The sequence below is a fragment of the Trichechus manatus genome, unplaced genomic scaffold, assembly GCF_000243295.1.
Source record: "Trichechus manatus latirostris isolate Lorelei unplaced genomic scaffold, TriManLat1.0 scaffold00004, whole genome shotgun sequence".
Classification (NCBI taxonomy): Eukaryota; Metazoa; Chordata; class Mammalia; order Sirenia; family Trichechidae; genus Trichechus; species Trichechus manatus.
This window is the reverse complement of record NW_004443940.1, coordinates 7,842,754-7,859,590: the sequence shown is the minus strand read 5'-3', so window position 1 is coordinate 7,859,590 and position 16,837 is coordinate 7,842,754. Positions and strand designations below refer to the sequence as shown.

At 43.5% G+C, this 16,837-nt stretch overlaps 1 protein-coding gene across 4 annotated transcripts in view; it reads left to right on the top strand.

Moving 5' to 3' along the window:
- Positions 1 to 5,557: 5,557 nt before the first annotated feature.
- The window catches only part of SEMA4F (ssemaphorin 4F), a 38,233-nt gene continuing 26,953 nt past the window's right edge, over positions 5,558 to 16,837 (top strand). The window contains exons 1-5 of one of the 4 annotated variants that reach the window (XM_004369155.1): positions 5,564 to 5,792; positions 8,019 to 8,170; positions 8,734 to 8,793; positions 9,022 to 9,120; positions 13,959 to 14,052. In XM_004369155.1, coding sequence (XP_004369212.1) covers positions 5,648 to 5,792; positions 8,019 to 8,170; positions 8,734 to 8,793; positions 9,022 to 9,120; positions 13,959 to 14,052 — 550 coding nt within the window. In that variant the 5' untranslated portion in view covers positions 5,564 to 5,647. Of the gene's footprint in view, positions 5,793 to 8,018; positions 8,171 to 8,733; positions 8,794 to 9,021; positions 9,121 to 13,958; positions 14,053 to 16,837 lie in introns of all 4 variants that reach the window. The other 3 variants (XM_004369156.2, XM_023732463.1, XM_004369157.2) reach the window with 3 other exon arrangements.

Here is a 16,837-nt window from a genome sequence, read left to right as displayed (position 1 = left end):
GGCAGCTAGACCAGATGTGGAACTGCAGCTACTACCTGATTACCTTTGACAACTATAGGGAAGGAAAGAGAAATTACTGTCATAAAGCTGAATTATGTGCTCTGCTGAAACAATGAACAGAGATCTAGTGGACTAAACCCAGAAAGGAGTCAGACTAGGTACTAAATTCAACAACCTTGCTACACTGCCTTAATGGTTATAATAATTTATCTGTAAATCTTTTGGATTTTTTGTTCATAATCATATAATCTATGAATAATGACATGCACCAAAATATAAGAATAAAGTCAGACTATAGCAGCAAAAGGACTGTTCGTAAAAGACTTGTTAACAATTACCCCTAACTGCAAATAACACAAATGTCAATCTACATTAGAATGGATAAACTGTAGTATATTCACACATACAGAGAGATGAACTAGCTACATGGAACAAGGATGACTAAAAAACAAGACACAAAGAATACATACAGTATGACTGCACCTACATAGATATTAAAAATAAGCAAAAATAAGTATATTGTTTAGGGATGCATACATAGTGGTAAAACTATAAGCAAGGATTTGATTATCACAGAAATTAGGGTAGTAATTTTCTCTAGGAAAGAAGGAAGGTGTTATGATTAGAAGGGACAAAGTGGGGGCTTCTGGGATATTTGCAATGTTCTATTTCTTGACCTTTACTCTGGTTACATGGCTGCTCACTTTATAATTATTAAATTGTACATTCATGTTTTATGAAATTTTCTCTATATATGTTATTGTTAGCAAAAATAATTTTTAAAAAGAACATTAAGACAACCATAAATGGAATGTTCTTTAGATCAAATAAACAGGTCCCTACCTCTGGGAACTAAAATGATTCTATGTAATTGTTTTTTAGTTAAAGAATGCAGGGAAAATAAAAGCTTCTTTAATTTTCTAACGACCAAAAGAAAGATGATTATGATAATTTTCAGAAATACTTTGGAATTTGGGGTCTTTAAGAATTATCTAAGATTGCATAGATAAATGTGTCTCTCAGAATGAACGCCAGTTGCTGTCAGGCTGATTCTAACTCATGGCGACCCCATGTGTGTCAGAGTAGCACTGTGCTCCATAGGGTTTCAACAGGTGATTTTCCAGAAGTAGATTGCCAGGCTTTTCTTCCAATGTGCCTCTAGGTGAACTCAAGCCTACAACCTTTTGGTTAGCAGCCAAGTGTGTCAGCAGTTTGCACTACCTAGGGACTCCTCAAAATGAATATGCACACTTATTTCCTTCAAATTTCCCTTTTCGGATGGTGGAAATTGGTATTCATTTATTCAACAATTTTTTATGGAGCTCTAACTACATTCTTGGTACAACTGAACAAATGAATATGCTAACCTGTTGAAGTTAGTCTTGAACCAGAAATCCAAATCAATGACTAATGACCAAGAAAGCACATACCAGAAGTATCTTTTAACTGTACTTTTAAATTAAGTGCATGGGGCCAATTTCTATATGTAATGCTGAATTTGAGGCTGACACACAGATTCACACCAACAAATAGGCACACAGATGCCTTATTTGATGTAGAAGCTTCTACTCCCCCTGCCCATCCTTCCTCACATCTGAAACATTTGTCATTTTAGAGTACAGGCAGTCCTCACTTTGCATGGTTCCAATATGTACAAATTTCAGTTACCACAATTTAGTTAAATAACACTAGTCCCCCAACAATATGATGAGTAATTATATAAAGTACAAATTGCAGCTAGCTCTTCAGTCTACAAATCACTACGTAAATAACAGATGTGCATCACAATCAGCGACCAATCATATTCTCCCCAAAGTCGGTTGCTGGCTTCACATCTAGTCAGTTCACACACAGACAGCAAAGTGTGTAGTTGTGTTATCTCCTTGTCTTCTAGTGATAAACATACGCGGCATTTTACAAAAATGAATAATCAAAAGAGAATATTTGTAACAAAGATGAAAATGCAGTAAAGAAACAAAAAGTGTTAAGGCTGGAAGTGAAAATTGACTAGACCATAAACGGAGTTATAGAAGAAACAGCTGACCATGAGGATGTTGACACTGCACACTTGATAGATTCTAAGATATGCAGCAAAGGAACTTAGTGAAGACGAACACTTAACAACATAAATGAGGAAAGCAGTTGTGACCAAATGGCTGAAGATGTCCCAAAGAAACTGACCCTGGCAAAAGACTTCACATTAAAAGAACTCTTGGAGGTATTTTACAATATTGAAAGTGCAGAGAATAATAAATTATGGGAGGCTGATTCACACTTAGAAAGTATTATAACTTGCTAAGGCATAGAAAAGATGCTTGCTCTGTATTGTAAGTAATACCATGAGATGAAGGCAAGTACTGTTCAAACTACTTTGATAAGTTTTTTTTTTAAATAGAGAAATAAAGCATTTTAATCCTCAGCGTTTCTAATGTTTTAAATTACAGTGTACTACATAAATATTAGTTTTACTATTTTTTTCATTTCCCTTTACACATAACTGACAGAGTTTTTACTGTTTTGACAACAATTTTAAGGGTCACAAAACAATTGTACTTTTTCCTGTTTAGATCGCTTTGCACGGTTTCTGCTTGGGCAGTCGTTTTGACCATCTCACAGTAACTTACAATGTGAAGACTGTACTTTCAATGAGGTAAGAGGCAGCTCTCTTTTCTATAATTTCAAATGTGATCAATTAATGCATCTGATGTGTCTGGACATAGTACTAAACAGGATATGACTTTATTTCTGACCTTATACTCTTCATTTTTGCCAAGAACACCCACTTAATGGTTTCCTCCTGCAAACCGATTATATCTAGAACAGAGCCTCGAACCACCAAAACCCATCAAGTTAGTCCTTTAATAAAAACCCTTCAACAGTTTCCAATTATATTTAGAACAAAATCTGTACCCTGGCCCCAAAACTCTGCTTGTATCTCCAGTCCAGACTCTATATCCTCATGCCATGCCATCTGCTGCCCAACACCCATTTCTCCCCCAGCCCTCCTCTGCTGCCTTTCAGGTCCCCAAATGTGTTGGGCTTCTTGCTGTAGCTCCTGCTGCTGGTCATTCTTTTCTGAACATACTCTCCTGAACCTTACTCATCCTTTAGGTCTCAACTTAATAGGTTAGGGCCCCTTTACATGCCACCATAAATGCGCCTGTACTACGCTTGTATAACCCTCAGTTCACTTCGTCCTGTGATAAATGAGTCAATGGTTCTCCCTCAGGTAGGGCCGTATTATGAATTTCGTAGGTCCCTTCTCCACTGTTTTGTTCTTATTTTTTTTTTTTAAATGAAAACATTTGCGTGGAACCCTGGGAGCGGCGCCAATCAAGCCTAGCAGACAGGCGGCCCTGCCCTCAGGCCCGGGCGGTCTGCAGAGGCAATACTGTGGCTCCTGGTGAAGACCTGGCGTAGGCCAGGCAGCTCAGTAAAAGCGAGCTGAAGGACGACTGGACCCGCAGTGGGTTTTAGTTCCTCCCCTCCTGTAACTGGCCACCATCCTGCCTCACCACCTGCCCTGGGCTAGGCCGGACTAGGGCGGATTCCTGAGCCTCTAACACCTGCCTGAGGGCGGGCCGAGCTCACTCCTTCGTTCCGAGGCCCTCAGCACCGTCTACTGCCCTGAGGCATGGAGGAGCGCGGACGTGCTCACTCTCTCTTGGGAAAGCAGACTCCCGTTACCTGGCCCTCCAGGCTCTCAGCGTCCACCCGCACAGCCGACGACGCCCCCTTCAGGCCCGCCGCGGCTAGGCCGGGCGACTCCTGAGCTGCGCGGGGCGGAGGGGCGGGGGATGGGGAGAGGGCTACGTCAGGATTTCACCTCAGGCGTGAACCTCAGGCTCACGGTCTCCAAGCCCTGGGTGCCCTGGTAACAGCCCTTACTTGACCCCTAAATAGAGTTTTGGATCTCTGTGGGGAACTTTATACTAAACCTGACATATTCTCCTTAGCTTCTCCCCCTCATCCCCACCTGCAATGAAACATTCCAGTGCCGAGTTCTTGGCTTTAACCCTTTCTTCCAGATAATTCATTCACTGATTCATTCAGTCAGTCACTCTTTTATTCAATGAATATTTATTGAGGGCACGCTATGTGCCAGGCACTGTGCTAGAAGTTGAGGTATAGTGGATAAGCAAACTGGTTTTCCTGCCCTCATGGAAGTTAGTTAAGTCCACCCTCAGAAAATTCTTTTAAGTCTTTTCAAATTCCTGCATCCCAAGAGAATCTGCCTCTCTACTTATACTTATCCTCACTTGCTGTTGATTTCTATTGTCTCTTTGATAAAATCTATATAGGATAGGAGTATCCTGCTTCTTCTCAGCTGGCTGGTCTGGGTCTTCAACTTTGTGTGGTTGAACAGGAATCCTCTGAAAGAGCCCACAGGAAAGGAAAAAAATGCCAGCACCAAACTAAAAATGAATATATACATAGGTTTCTTTTGTTTCCCTCTTTATTAGCATTTTTTCTTCTCAGTTCATGGTACGAGATGCGGGTTGGGGTGGGGCTTAAGGCGGACCTCAGTGTGCCAATGAGTGGTTCAGGACAGGTTAGATGTTTCAATAGGAAAAGAGTCACCTGCTTATGTTCTAGACCCACTAAACCACTTTTTCTCCTCTCAACTGTTTCTCATAGTAAAAACCGATTAAACCTACACAGCAAACATGCATCGTAGTGTATTGCAATTATTTTTTTGCGAAAGCTGGACAATAAGGAAGACCGAAGAAAAATTGACGCCTTTGAATTGTGGTGTTGGCGAAGAATATCGAATAAACCACGGACTGCCAAAAGGACGAACAAATCTGTGTTGGAAGAAGTACAACCAGAATGCTCCTTGGAAGCAAGGATGGCGAGACTACGTCTCACATACTTTGGACATGTTATCAGAAGGGATCAGTCCCTGGTAAAGTGGAGGGTCAGCGAAAAAGAGGAAGACCCTCAACGAGGTGGATTGATACAATGGCTGCAACAATGGGCTCAAGCACAGCAACAATTGTGAGGATGCCGCAGGACCGGGCAGTATTTTGTTCTGTTGTGCATAGGGTCGCTATGACTCGGAATCGACTTGACGGCACCTAACAACATTTGCAGTTATTTGTTTACATATCTGCCCCATTACACTGTGAACTCTCTAAGTTCAAGGATCGTGATTTTCTGTATCTTTAGTGTTTTCCGTTGTGTCTGGCACATAGGGAGCCCTCATTAAATGCCTGCAGAAGGAGTAATTTTGAGAAACCTGGTGCGTGTACCCATTGACCCACATATTTTCCCTATTAGTGCAGATTTGGACGTTTTGAGTTTTTGGAGCGCCCGGAGCAAACCTGCCACTTGAGGTCCTAGAGCTACACCTCCGGCCCGGTTCCCACGAAGAACTCCCACCTACCTCTGGTTCTAGCTCGGCCTCTACCTGGGTTGGGCTTCTCCTCTCCTCAGCCCCGTCTCCACTCAACCCCGATTGGCTGTAGAAGGAAAGAGGCCCGGCCATTGGTCTCTCCTTGAGGGGGCGGAGCTGGGCTGCATTTCGTCCTGCAGCCGCAGGCCGAGCCCGGCCGATGAGAGCCGAGTGGGGCCGAGGCCCGCGGCGCTGTGTCTGGGAGCCGAGGCGGCAGGGCGCACCCCATCCGACAGCCAGGCGGAGCCAAAGATGCCGGCCTCTGCTGTGCAGCCCTGCCTGGGCCTTGGTTCGCCTCCGGCCTCGCCCTTCCCGCTGCTGCTGCTGGCGGTGCTGAGCGGCCCAGTGTCCGGCCGTGTCTCCCGTTCGGTGCCCAGAACCTCCCTTCCCATCTCTGGTAAGGCGCGGGCGCCCTCGCCCTCAGTCCTTCGCGTCGCGCCCAGGTCCCAGCCCAGACGTGCCCGTACCACCTGCTCTTCCGACTCGGGCTGCCGCACCCAGGGACCGCTCAGCGCGCGCGCCACGCCGCCTGGTCCAGATCCGGCCGGGATCCCTACGCGGTGTTCCTCCACCGCATCCCCGGCCGGGACCTCGCGCTTCGGCGCCCACGGCACGCCCTGGCTGCTCTCGCGGACCCTTATTCTCAGAACCGCAGGAACTGAGCCCCTTACGGTGCAGATGCGGACACTGAGGCAGGCCCAGGGAGGGGATGGGGGTTGCTTGAGGTTGTCCATTTCGAAGTTTCCTCTCCCTTATTCCCCGCCTCCTCCTTCCTTGCACATACACCTGTGTCCAGTTTGGCGCCCATTCTATTTTCAAACCCATCGGTCTTTCATTCCATTCCAACCACCCAACCCTCTCATCCCCAGCTCAGCATTTTCGTATGCCCACTTCTCGCGTTCATCTCCTATTATCAGTTCTACCTCCCTGCAAGCCTTTTGCCCTGCTCACAGCCCTAATCTCCTTAACCCATTTTCCAGCCCCCTCATATCTCTGACACTAGCGTCCATGTTTCCGATATCCGATCCACCTAACCCTCCTAACTTCCTCAAGGTTCCCTGCTCGCTCAACCCATTCCTCACATCGAATGTAGGAAAACCATTCAATAAGTTGATTTAAAGTTCTGTTTAGATGATTTTTAATGTCTTTGAAAGGAAAGGGAGCCAGGGAACATAGCCCTTTCAAAAGTCGTGGAAGGAGCCACGGATGCCACACAGTTAAAAGTGGCAATAGGAGTGATTCAGACTTTGAGGTTCTCTGCTGAGGTGGGCATGAGTGGTCATGGACCTTGTTTTCTTCTCAGGGCATTGAGTGTTAGCACCTTGGGCAAACAGAACTGGTAAAGCTGAAAGTGCAACCTGTTGGCAAAAACTCACAACTGGTAATGTTAATTTAGAATCTAAATTTCATACCAGTAACGTATAGGAATGCTATATGCTCAGAGCCTGGGGTTTCAGTTTGTGCTGGAGTAATAGCCATAACATGGAGTTGAGATTGCCAGGTTGGGTTCATGTCCAGAATCAAGAGAGATCTAAGTGGCAAGACGAAGCAGAGTTGGGGGTAGGGAGGGAGGTTGGGTGATCCAGTGCTTATTCTAAGCATGAGAGAGTAGGCTGGATACAGCATGGAGCTGAGCATGTGTGTGGGAGGATAGGTGGGTGGGACTCCATACATCACATCTAGGAATGAATGACTGATGGCCCTCTACTGTCCTAAGGACAGATGAACAGACGAAGCAGGCAGAGTAGAGCTGTGTTGGTACAGAGATAGGGTCTCTAGAACCAGAGGGTGAGCTAAGAAGGTAAATTCATGATAACTTATTTATTTTAATCTTTAAACATAGAAGAGTTCTGAATGCTAATAGGTTTAGAATTGTTCAAAACAGAACATATGCCTAAGGAAGGAAGAAAGGAACCATTTGTGAAGCATGTACTATGTGCTAGGTGCTTCTACATATGCTGTCTCCTTTAATTCTCTGAACAACCCTGGATGGTGGTATTCGCAGATTAGGAAGGTGATGCTCAGAGAGGGCAAGTAACTTACTCAAGATCATACAGCTGGTAAGTGAAGAGTCAGATTTAAACACAGACTGGTCTGTTTCCAAAGTACGTACTCTTTCCCACTACACTCTCTACCTCTTTGGGTAGAATTGGGAAGGCGGTCAAAATGTAGGGAAGAGAGGGAAGATAGACTCCCAAAGTGTTGGTCAAGAGAGTGAAACACTTCCATTCTAAGTGAAAATAAGTTATTACTAAGTAGTGATAAAAAATGAAATATAGCAGAGGAAAGTATATGAACCTTCTGAAGGTATTTTCAAGTTATGTATCATGTTGCTATGAATAGAAATTACAGACTTAATATTTTTGCTGTTATTTTAATAAAATGTTCTATTTTTATAGAAAAAGCATACTTGATGGGATTGTGTGTTAAAATATTCTGGTCTCATCAGTATCTCTGGGGAAGCTTAGATGATCAGCCTGTCAAAGCTCTGTGTTTTCCACTGATGGCTGCTAAATAAATGCTACCTGGAAGAAACCAAAAATTGGCCTCTTTGGCTTTACCTTTGTGGGCCCAGCCCTTATGAGGTAACGGTTAATATCACTGTCCTTTCTCTTCCTGCCAGAGGCTGACTCCTACCTCACCCGGTTTGCTGTCCCTCAGACACGTAATTACTCTGTTCTCCTTGTGGACCCTGCTTCCCACACTCTTTATGTCGGCGCCCGGGACACCATCTTCGCTTTATCTCTGCCCTTCTCAGGGGAGAGACCCCGCAGGGTGAGAGTTGAGAGTGGGGAGGACTCTAGACCCTAGAGCATGAGGTTAGAGCCATAGTTATGGGATGTATGTGACTGTAGGAGTTTCATTGTAACTAACAGTGGTTGTGGGAGGGGGAGTATTGGTGAAAGCGAATGGGGGAGATGGCAGCTGAGGGTGTCAGCTGAGGGTTGTGGGGGTCATGATGCCTGGGGAGGATATGAGGGAGGTTCATGATTATGGGGATGAGGCCAGGTTTCAGGTCATAGCAGGGAGAGGAATGACTAGAATCACAACACACTAGGGCAGTAGCTTTCAACCTTTTGTGACCACCCATTAGTAAGAAATATATTTTATATTGTGATCCAAAAGAAATGTTTCTTGAAACAATATCTAATCTCCTATATGGGATACATGCTGATATATTCTGTTGGTCATGATTTCACAATTGATTTCACTACTCATTAATGGGTGGGGACCTCCAGTTCCGAAATTGATGGCAGTCCTGGAACTGTCTCACCTCCCCTGACCTTGAGGGAGGTTGGGCATTGATCTGAGGGAAACAATCACTCCTCCTTTTTCAGATTGACTGGATGGTGCCTGAGGTGCACAGACAAAACTGTAGGAAGAAAGGCAAGAGGGAGGTAGGTGTGAATCTGGGCCATGTCCTGAGTGTTGTTTGAGGCCTTGGCCCAGCTCTGATTTTGTCAGTCCCCTGTGGTGCCCCCATCCCATGGGCCCAGTCAGGGACTCTAACACCATGCCATCACCCATCATCTCCGATCTCAGAGCTGCATCTAACTGTCCTGACACTACCCGGCCCTTCCTGTACCTGCTGCTTCTGATTCTCTCTAACCATCTCTGACCCCCAGGACGAATGTCACAATTTTGTACAGATTCTCGCCATTGCCAATGCTTCTCACCTCCTCACTTGTGGCACCTACGCTTTTGATCCGAAGTGCGGGGTTATTGTGAGTGACGGGGGTGGGAAGAGAGGGAGAGGGAGCCTGCACCAGTGTGAGTTACTCGGGGACAGGGGTTGGTGGGTGGGAAGGGCCTACTGTGAGTGACCATGATGGGGGCATGCTTAGAGTAACCTTTGTGCATGATAAGCATTGGGGTGGGGGTGGGCATGCCACTGAGGGATGGGCATAAGAGGGAGGAGGAGGGAGGTTATCTGTAGAAGGTGAGGTACATAGGACGTAAAGGGAGCCATAGTGGGAGGGTGAAAGAAGTTAGGGATGCTGGCTGTGGTGGGGAGAGGAAAAGTCCAGGAGAGGCTTACAGAGACCAGGAACTCACGTTCCCCTTATCCCGCGTATGCTTTGTCCGAGCAGCCTGGGTCGTTTTATTAATCAGTGCAGCCCATGCCTGTTTTTTCACCCCATAGCATGTGACTGTCCCTCACCACCCTCCCCTACCTCCCCTGCCAACTGAATTTTGTTGTGGGCTGTGACGCTCTGCTGTCACGGCTTCTGCGGTCACTGCCCACTGACGTAGTACCTACTGGCCCCTTACTCTGAATCTTGGCTTCACAGTGGACACTCTGTCAACCACGTTTTCTTCTAGACCCTCTCCTTTGCCGCTGAAGCTGTGGGCATCTCCACTCTCTAACCCAGGCAGGCTTGGGACACATATATCCCTAATCACATCCGGGCTGGTCATGGCCACATCGGTCTGTGGGACTGGTGACATCTCAGCAGGGGTCTTATCATATTTGAACCCTCAGCTTTTCCCATCAGTTGTCTAGTAGCCAGTCACTGTCTGACAGCACACATTTGTGCAAAGCCTCATGTGTCCTTTGTATCTAATGGCTTCCCTTTCTGCTCCATAGAACAATAGGAGGGAGTGGAACCATCCCCTTTTCTGACCCTAATCCTTAACTGGAGAGCTTGACCTGACCCTTCTGCAATCTGCAATAATCCTTGCCACCTGGATCTAGTCAGCATGTATCTCCAAACTCTTCTTTGTCACAGACCATCTTCACATCTCTAGCTTAGGATGCCAAAATTGTATTTGCTTGATTGCCCCAGTCAGTCCCTCTGGGTTACCCTTGGGGTTGGTTGGGCATATGTTAAGTCCTTTCCACAATGTGGATGATAGATACTCTACCTAGGCATGGATAGCTGCCTCATTCTGGGGCTGGTGGCTAGAAAGTTTTCTAGTTCAGGGTGGTGTTGAAGATCTCTATATCCCATTGGGTAATTTTTTAAGAGTCTAGTTTTCTTTAACTGGTGGTGCAGTGGTTAAGAGCTCAGCTGCTAACCAAAAGGTAGGCAGTTCAAATCCACAGGGTGCTCCTTGGAAACCCTGTGGGGCAGTTCTGCTCTGTCTTATAGGGTCACTATGAGTTGGAATCGACTTGACGGCAGTGGGTTTGGTTTGGTTGATTTGGTCTGCACAGACTTGGGGAGCCCATAGGTATGAATATCAGAGCCATGGCTTATCTACGATGAGATCATTCCAAGTTAATCTCTCAGTGCCTCTTATTCTTCCTTGACTCTCTGAGGTAGAATCCTAGTGGTTGTCAGATAAGGTATATTCTGGACATACCTGTCAGGATTTCTGTGACTTGGACCTCTGTCCACTCTTGAAAAATGTCAGCAACGAAGAGTAAAACCAGGGAGTGTACATCCTGAGCTCCACAACTTCAGTGGTCTCTCCTTCTCTGGAGGGTACCTGGCTGGCTTGTGAAACGAAGGGCCGTTCTTTTGTCAAGGCTTATTTGTAGGAAAATATTGAGCATAGCCCTGAAGTGGTCAGCACTGTTAACCCTGAGTCTGCCTTGTAGACTTTCTGAACATTCTCTTCTGCCTTTACCTGTCTTATCCTGCTTCCTGGCAACCCCAGTGTACTTGACCAAGTTCTAGCCTTTTCCTTAGTGCTGAACCTCTTATGACCCAGACTGATGACTTGAGAGTATGTAACTCTCATCTCAGAGCTTTGACTTACTGATCCAGACACAGCAACTTGCTCAGAGATGATTATGGAGAAATGATTCTTACAAAAGAAGTTCCAGTGCTAGACCCACCAGCTCCAACAGTATGGAATGCTCTGCCCTTCAGTAACAGTTCACCAGACATTGGAAGAAAACATTTTATTTTGTTTTGCTGAGGTAACTTCTCAACAGTTAGTAGAGAGAAATGTTTAACTTCTAACAAGAACAGTGACAATGATGATGACAAGAATTCCCATTCAGTTGAGTATTTACCCTGTCTCAGCTTGGTACTAGGCACTCTGCATTCATGATTGAGTTTAGTTCTCATCACTACATCATGATATTTAGGTATTATTAAGTTACACCTTACAGGTAAGGAAAGTGAAGTTCAGAGAGGTTAGGTGCCACGTCTAAGAGTATATAGCTAGCAGAGGCAGAGCCAAGATTCAAATTCACATTTGTCTGGCTCTGCTCCACTATCCTGTCTCTAGTCCAGCCTGCAGCCCAGAAGACCTCATTTGGCTTCATTTTCTTGTGATGTTAAACCTGTTTCATGTAACAAGGAACATCTTTGTTTTCTGACCAACTGGTATGTTTTGTACCCTTCTTCACCAAGGCCAAAAGACACATTCCATCCCCACAGCTCAGTGAGAGCCTTCCAAGCCAACTCTGACTTGCAGCTTGAGGGACTTGCCTTCACCACAGCTGGTTTTGAGAGACTGTGCTGATTGACACAGTGAAGATACAATGAAGAATTTCACCAGATATAGAATGTAGTGGAGTGGTCTTGCCTCTCTCAGACTCTAATTAGACATCACTTTGACCATACAATAATCATAACCTATCTAGTTAATAGGAGGCTCACTTTCTCAAAGGTTATAAACCTAGATGACATGATGATGCCATTTGGGGAAACTGGAAGGGGACTAGTTTTGAAGTGTTGAGTTTTAAGAGGTGTTGAGTTTTAACGGGCTAGTAGATGATCTCTGTGAGAAGTCTAGCAGTCAGTTGAAAATATGGCTAGAGTTTGGAAGAGATCAAACTCAGAGACTTTGGAGGAATAATATGCATAGAACATCTGGCTGGAAATGTAAGAATGAATGAGATCTTCGAGAGTTATATGAAAAGAACTAAGGACAGATCCTTAGGATACATACTTAGGGGTGATAACAAAGAAAAGAAGTGACCAAAGGAAACAGATAAACAACCATTAGATAGGAAGAGGGACTCTAGGAGCATAGCATTTTAAGAGTGTCAGGAATGGAATATTTCAAGGAATGGAGCGAGTCAAAATTTTAAATGGTGCATAAAGATTAAAGAGAATGAGAACTGAGAAAAGCTCATCCGTTTAGTCCTTGGTAAAATGTAAGGGAGTAGTTTTAGGCATAGAGATGGAATAATAGGTGATCCAGTTTGTATCGAACAGAATTCATTTTGAGAAGTAGTAGAAAGTAAGTAGGTTGGTCTAAAGAGTTTTTACTCCAGGCAATTGTGAGCCATTTTGTTACTCTCTTGCTCAAAAATTTATCAAGGCAGTGACTGATACTCTAGGAAGATTAATCTGGGGTGGATATGTAGAATAAATTGGAGGTGGGGCTAGATAGTGTGGAGAAAAGGAGGTTATCGCAATAGTTGAAGTGAGAGTTAAGAAGGGCAGCAGCAGGTATTCATCCCATCTCCAAAGTACCCAAAGGTCTTAGTAATCTCTCACCAAATTGTCATCTTTCGCCTCAGGCTAGGATGTTTCCACTGCCAGAGGTGAGGTACTTGTGCCTCTGTGGGTTCTCCCACTCCAGTAGACTCTCTTGACCCAATATTCCCTTTATCGGAATTCAGATCACATCTGATTTTAGCAGGCTGCCTTCAAGGCTCTCTCAGTAAAATAAAATCTTGCTTGCTATCTGCAGTAAATAGATGGGCAATGAGAATGGGCCAGTAGTATGCTCAGGGGATATATATTATGTTGCTAGTCCAACTGCTGTCAAAGTACTTAGGCTCCAGCCATACCATATGTCCATCCTATTTGTGAACTAGAGATAGCATACCTGACACTTCTGTGCCACAAGTTTGACTTCCAACCGGACACAGTTAACTTCCCTCTCAGACCTAGGTTGAAATCATCCCTGATATTTATTTTTAGATGTTATCTTGAAGACTCTCTTAGTGCAGGATGCTAGGTTAAGGTAACTTCTGGCTGGCTTTCGTGGAAGTCTTACACCCCTTGTTCCCTACCCAGGTCACTGCTTCTGGATGAGGAGGCCCTTACCTACCAAAACTTTACATTCTGACCTGAGCCTTAGGTCATTCTTCACGGACTTTGCAGATTCCCTCCTTCCCTCCCTTGGCTATATCCTTGACTCTGGCCCTGTCTCTCATCCTTGGGGTTGGATTAGGGGGAGGATGACCCTTCTTTATCTAAGCCCCTGGACTTCAGAGGGTTCTGTACCAGGCTGTACTCTTCTTTATCCTTCCCAAGGGCTCCAGCCCTCATGAGGCCTGCTTGCTTCCCTGGTCCTCCTTGTCTTGTTGCATATTCTCCAGCCTGTTGCAAAACCTACAGTTCTCCAGTGTTTCAGAGGAAAGAGCTACCTGTCTGCCTCTTAGTGTCTTATAAGGCCATCCTAGCTGTTGTTTCATCTTTGGGTACTAGGGGAATTGAGGGAGGAGAAACTGATAAAAAGAGGGGTGGCAGAGATGGGAAATGCAGGAATGGGTGGGGTATCAGGAATAGTAGATTGGGAATATGGGAGTAGCAGTAGGGGAATGGGAGATGAATGGGGAATTGGCTTTTCCTTCATCTGACCATCTCTGTAATTCTTACCATGAACCTTCCCCATGACCCCTAAACCATTTACACCCTTCTGGTCTTAGGATGTGTCCAGTTTCCGGCAGGTTGAAAGACTTGAGAGTGGCCGGGGGAAATGTCCTTTTGAGCCAGCTCAGCGGTCAGCAGCTGTAATGGCTGGTGAGTGGGGGGAGACAAGAACCTGTGACTTCTTGCTATAATTGCCTCCTTCCCCACCCTACTGTTGGAATTTCTCTGCCCTTACTTTCTCAGAATGTCCATTATTCTCATGTCTCTTAGTAGCCTTTTCTATCCTTCCCAGCGTGCCTGTGACCTCCTGCTTTTCCCCGCAGTGTTCTTTCTCCAAGGCTCTCTCTAGACAGTGTGTCCTCTTGCACGCCTAGTGTGAATGCCTCTTCTGGTAACCTCATTTTCTTTTCTGATAGTGTTTATTTTTTCTGTTTACAAGAGGAATCCACTACAATGCATATTGTAAAATATTTGGAAAAAGTATAAAGAAGAACATAAAAATCTACAACAACACTGCCCAAAAGAACTTTGTACAACAATGGAAATGTTCTAGATCTGTGCTGCCTAATACCACAGCCACTAGCTACATGTGGCTTTTGAACCCTTGTAATGTAACTAGTGAGACTGAAGAATGGAGTTGATAATTTTAATGCAAATAGCTACATGTGTCTAGTGTCTACCATATTAACGCAGTTCTAGAATATCTCTACTCAGGAAACCACTGCTAAAAATATATTTTAGTATACTTCCTTCTAGCCTTTTTTTATGTATGGGCATGCGTGCATGTACCCTCATGCACATATATTTTGCTGGCCAATTCTTTGTTGCTCAGGGGAATCATTAATGATTATTAAATAAATCCCTACTGTTATTTATTTTTGAACACTTTATATATAGTTGCTCAGGTGTGGAATGTTTTTGTCACATATCATGCCTAAACCTCTTCTGGAGGTTGACTGTCTAGTTCTTTGTCTGTCACAGACAAAGAACTCTTTAGGGCAGACTACCCGACACATACCCTCCAAATTCAGGGAAAATCCAGTCATTTTCTCATGACAGTGTAAAACAAGCAGGCTAAGGGAAAATTAATGTGTGTGTACATGTGTATAAACCTTTTAAATTTCATGCTATATGGATATAATTTTGTATTTTTTCATGTAACTTCATATTGTAGGCATTTTCTATATGATTTAAAGATTCTTTGTAAACAGTTTTTAATGACATCATGATACTCATCCTGTAAGCATACTATAATTTAATTAAGCAATTCCAAAGTTTATTTTCAATTTTATTTAGTTTACTACAAAGTTTTTGCTTTTGTCCAAAATGCTGCATTGAAAATTTTCTGCATAAGTTTTTGTCCTTGTTTGTTTGTTTTTTAATTGTACTTTAGGTGAAGGTTTACAGAGCAAATTAGTTTCTCATTAAACAATTAATACACATATTGTTTTGTGACATTGGTTGCCAGCCCTATGACATGTCAGCACTCTCCCCTTCTCGACCTTGGGTTCCCCGTTACCAGCTTTCCTGTCCCCTCCTGCCTTCTTGTCCTTGCTCCTGGGCTGGTGTGCCCCTTTAGTCTCGTTTTGTTTTATAGGCCTGTCTAATCTTTGGCTGAAGGGTGAACCTCAGGAGTGACTTCAGTACTGAGTGAAAAGGGTGTCTGGGGTTTTGTTCTTATTTTAGATTGTCTTTTTAAGATTCCTGGAAATGGATTACTATATCAAAGGGTGTGAACATTTTACAGCTCATTATGTGTTGCTCCCTGAATTTTTAGAAAGAATGTACCAATTTACACCCTAAACTGTTGGTGAGTGAGAATGGTTTTTTTTTTTTTTTGTTTCTTAGAATTTATCATCATTTTAAAAATCTTTGCTAATTGGTGACTAAAAATGGCACCTTGTTTTAATTTGTATTTTTTTGAATATTAGTGAAGTTGAACATTCTTCATGTTTTAGTACTTATTTTTATTTCTTTTTTGGTAAATTCTCTGCCCATGTTCTTGGAGAGGTTATCAGGTATAGCATGTTAGTGTTCCAGTCTACATATCTTTTCCTTTGTGATTATTTCTTTTTAAACCCAACCCTTCCTCATTTAGAGAGCAGACACAAAATTTCTTCTGATGATTTTTTCCCCCGAAACTTAACTCCTTGATCTATTTGGAAGTTATTTTGGTGAACTGCATGAGATAGGGATCTGAATTAAAATTTCTCAGCTAGCTAATCAGTGACTTAACATTGTTCATCAGACCTTTTTCTTTCTTCACTGACGTATGCATCTTCCTTTATCGTAAGGGAGCCCTGGTGGTGCAGTGGTTAAGAGCTTGGCTGCTAACCAAAAGGTCGGCAGTTCAAATCCATCAACCACTTCTTGTAAAACCTTTGGGCAGTTTTACTCTGCCCCCTAGGGGTCACTATGAGTCGGAATCGACTCAACGGCAGTGGGTTTGTGTTTTTTGGTTTTGGTTTATCGTAAGATTAATTCTTGCCTATATTTTTAGATAATATTTTAGGAACAAAAAATTGGAACACAAGATCTAACAATTAAAATTTTTCTTATGTATGACTTTATTTATAGAAAAAGTCTTAAAAGCTATAAAAATTAAACCAACCACTCTTCAGTCGGACAGTTAATGAATCACCTTTTCTGAAAAATAATAAAATAACATAAAAGTTTTTGGAAATGAACATAGAGTACATATCCAGTAAATATAATATTTGGGTTATCATTTTTATCATTTATCTGTTGAAATTGTTGAGACCTTATTTATACTTATACATATTTGAATAAAACAGTTTAGTCAACAGATTATTTTTCTTGGCTTTTTATCATGTGTCTTTGGCAAAACTCTGAGCAGTTATTGGGATCCTTAAGAAAGATTCTCCGTTTTAGTGTTGTGAATGTCTTTTGATTCTACAAAATTGTTAGTCAACAA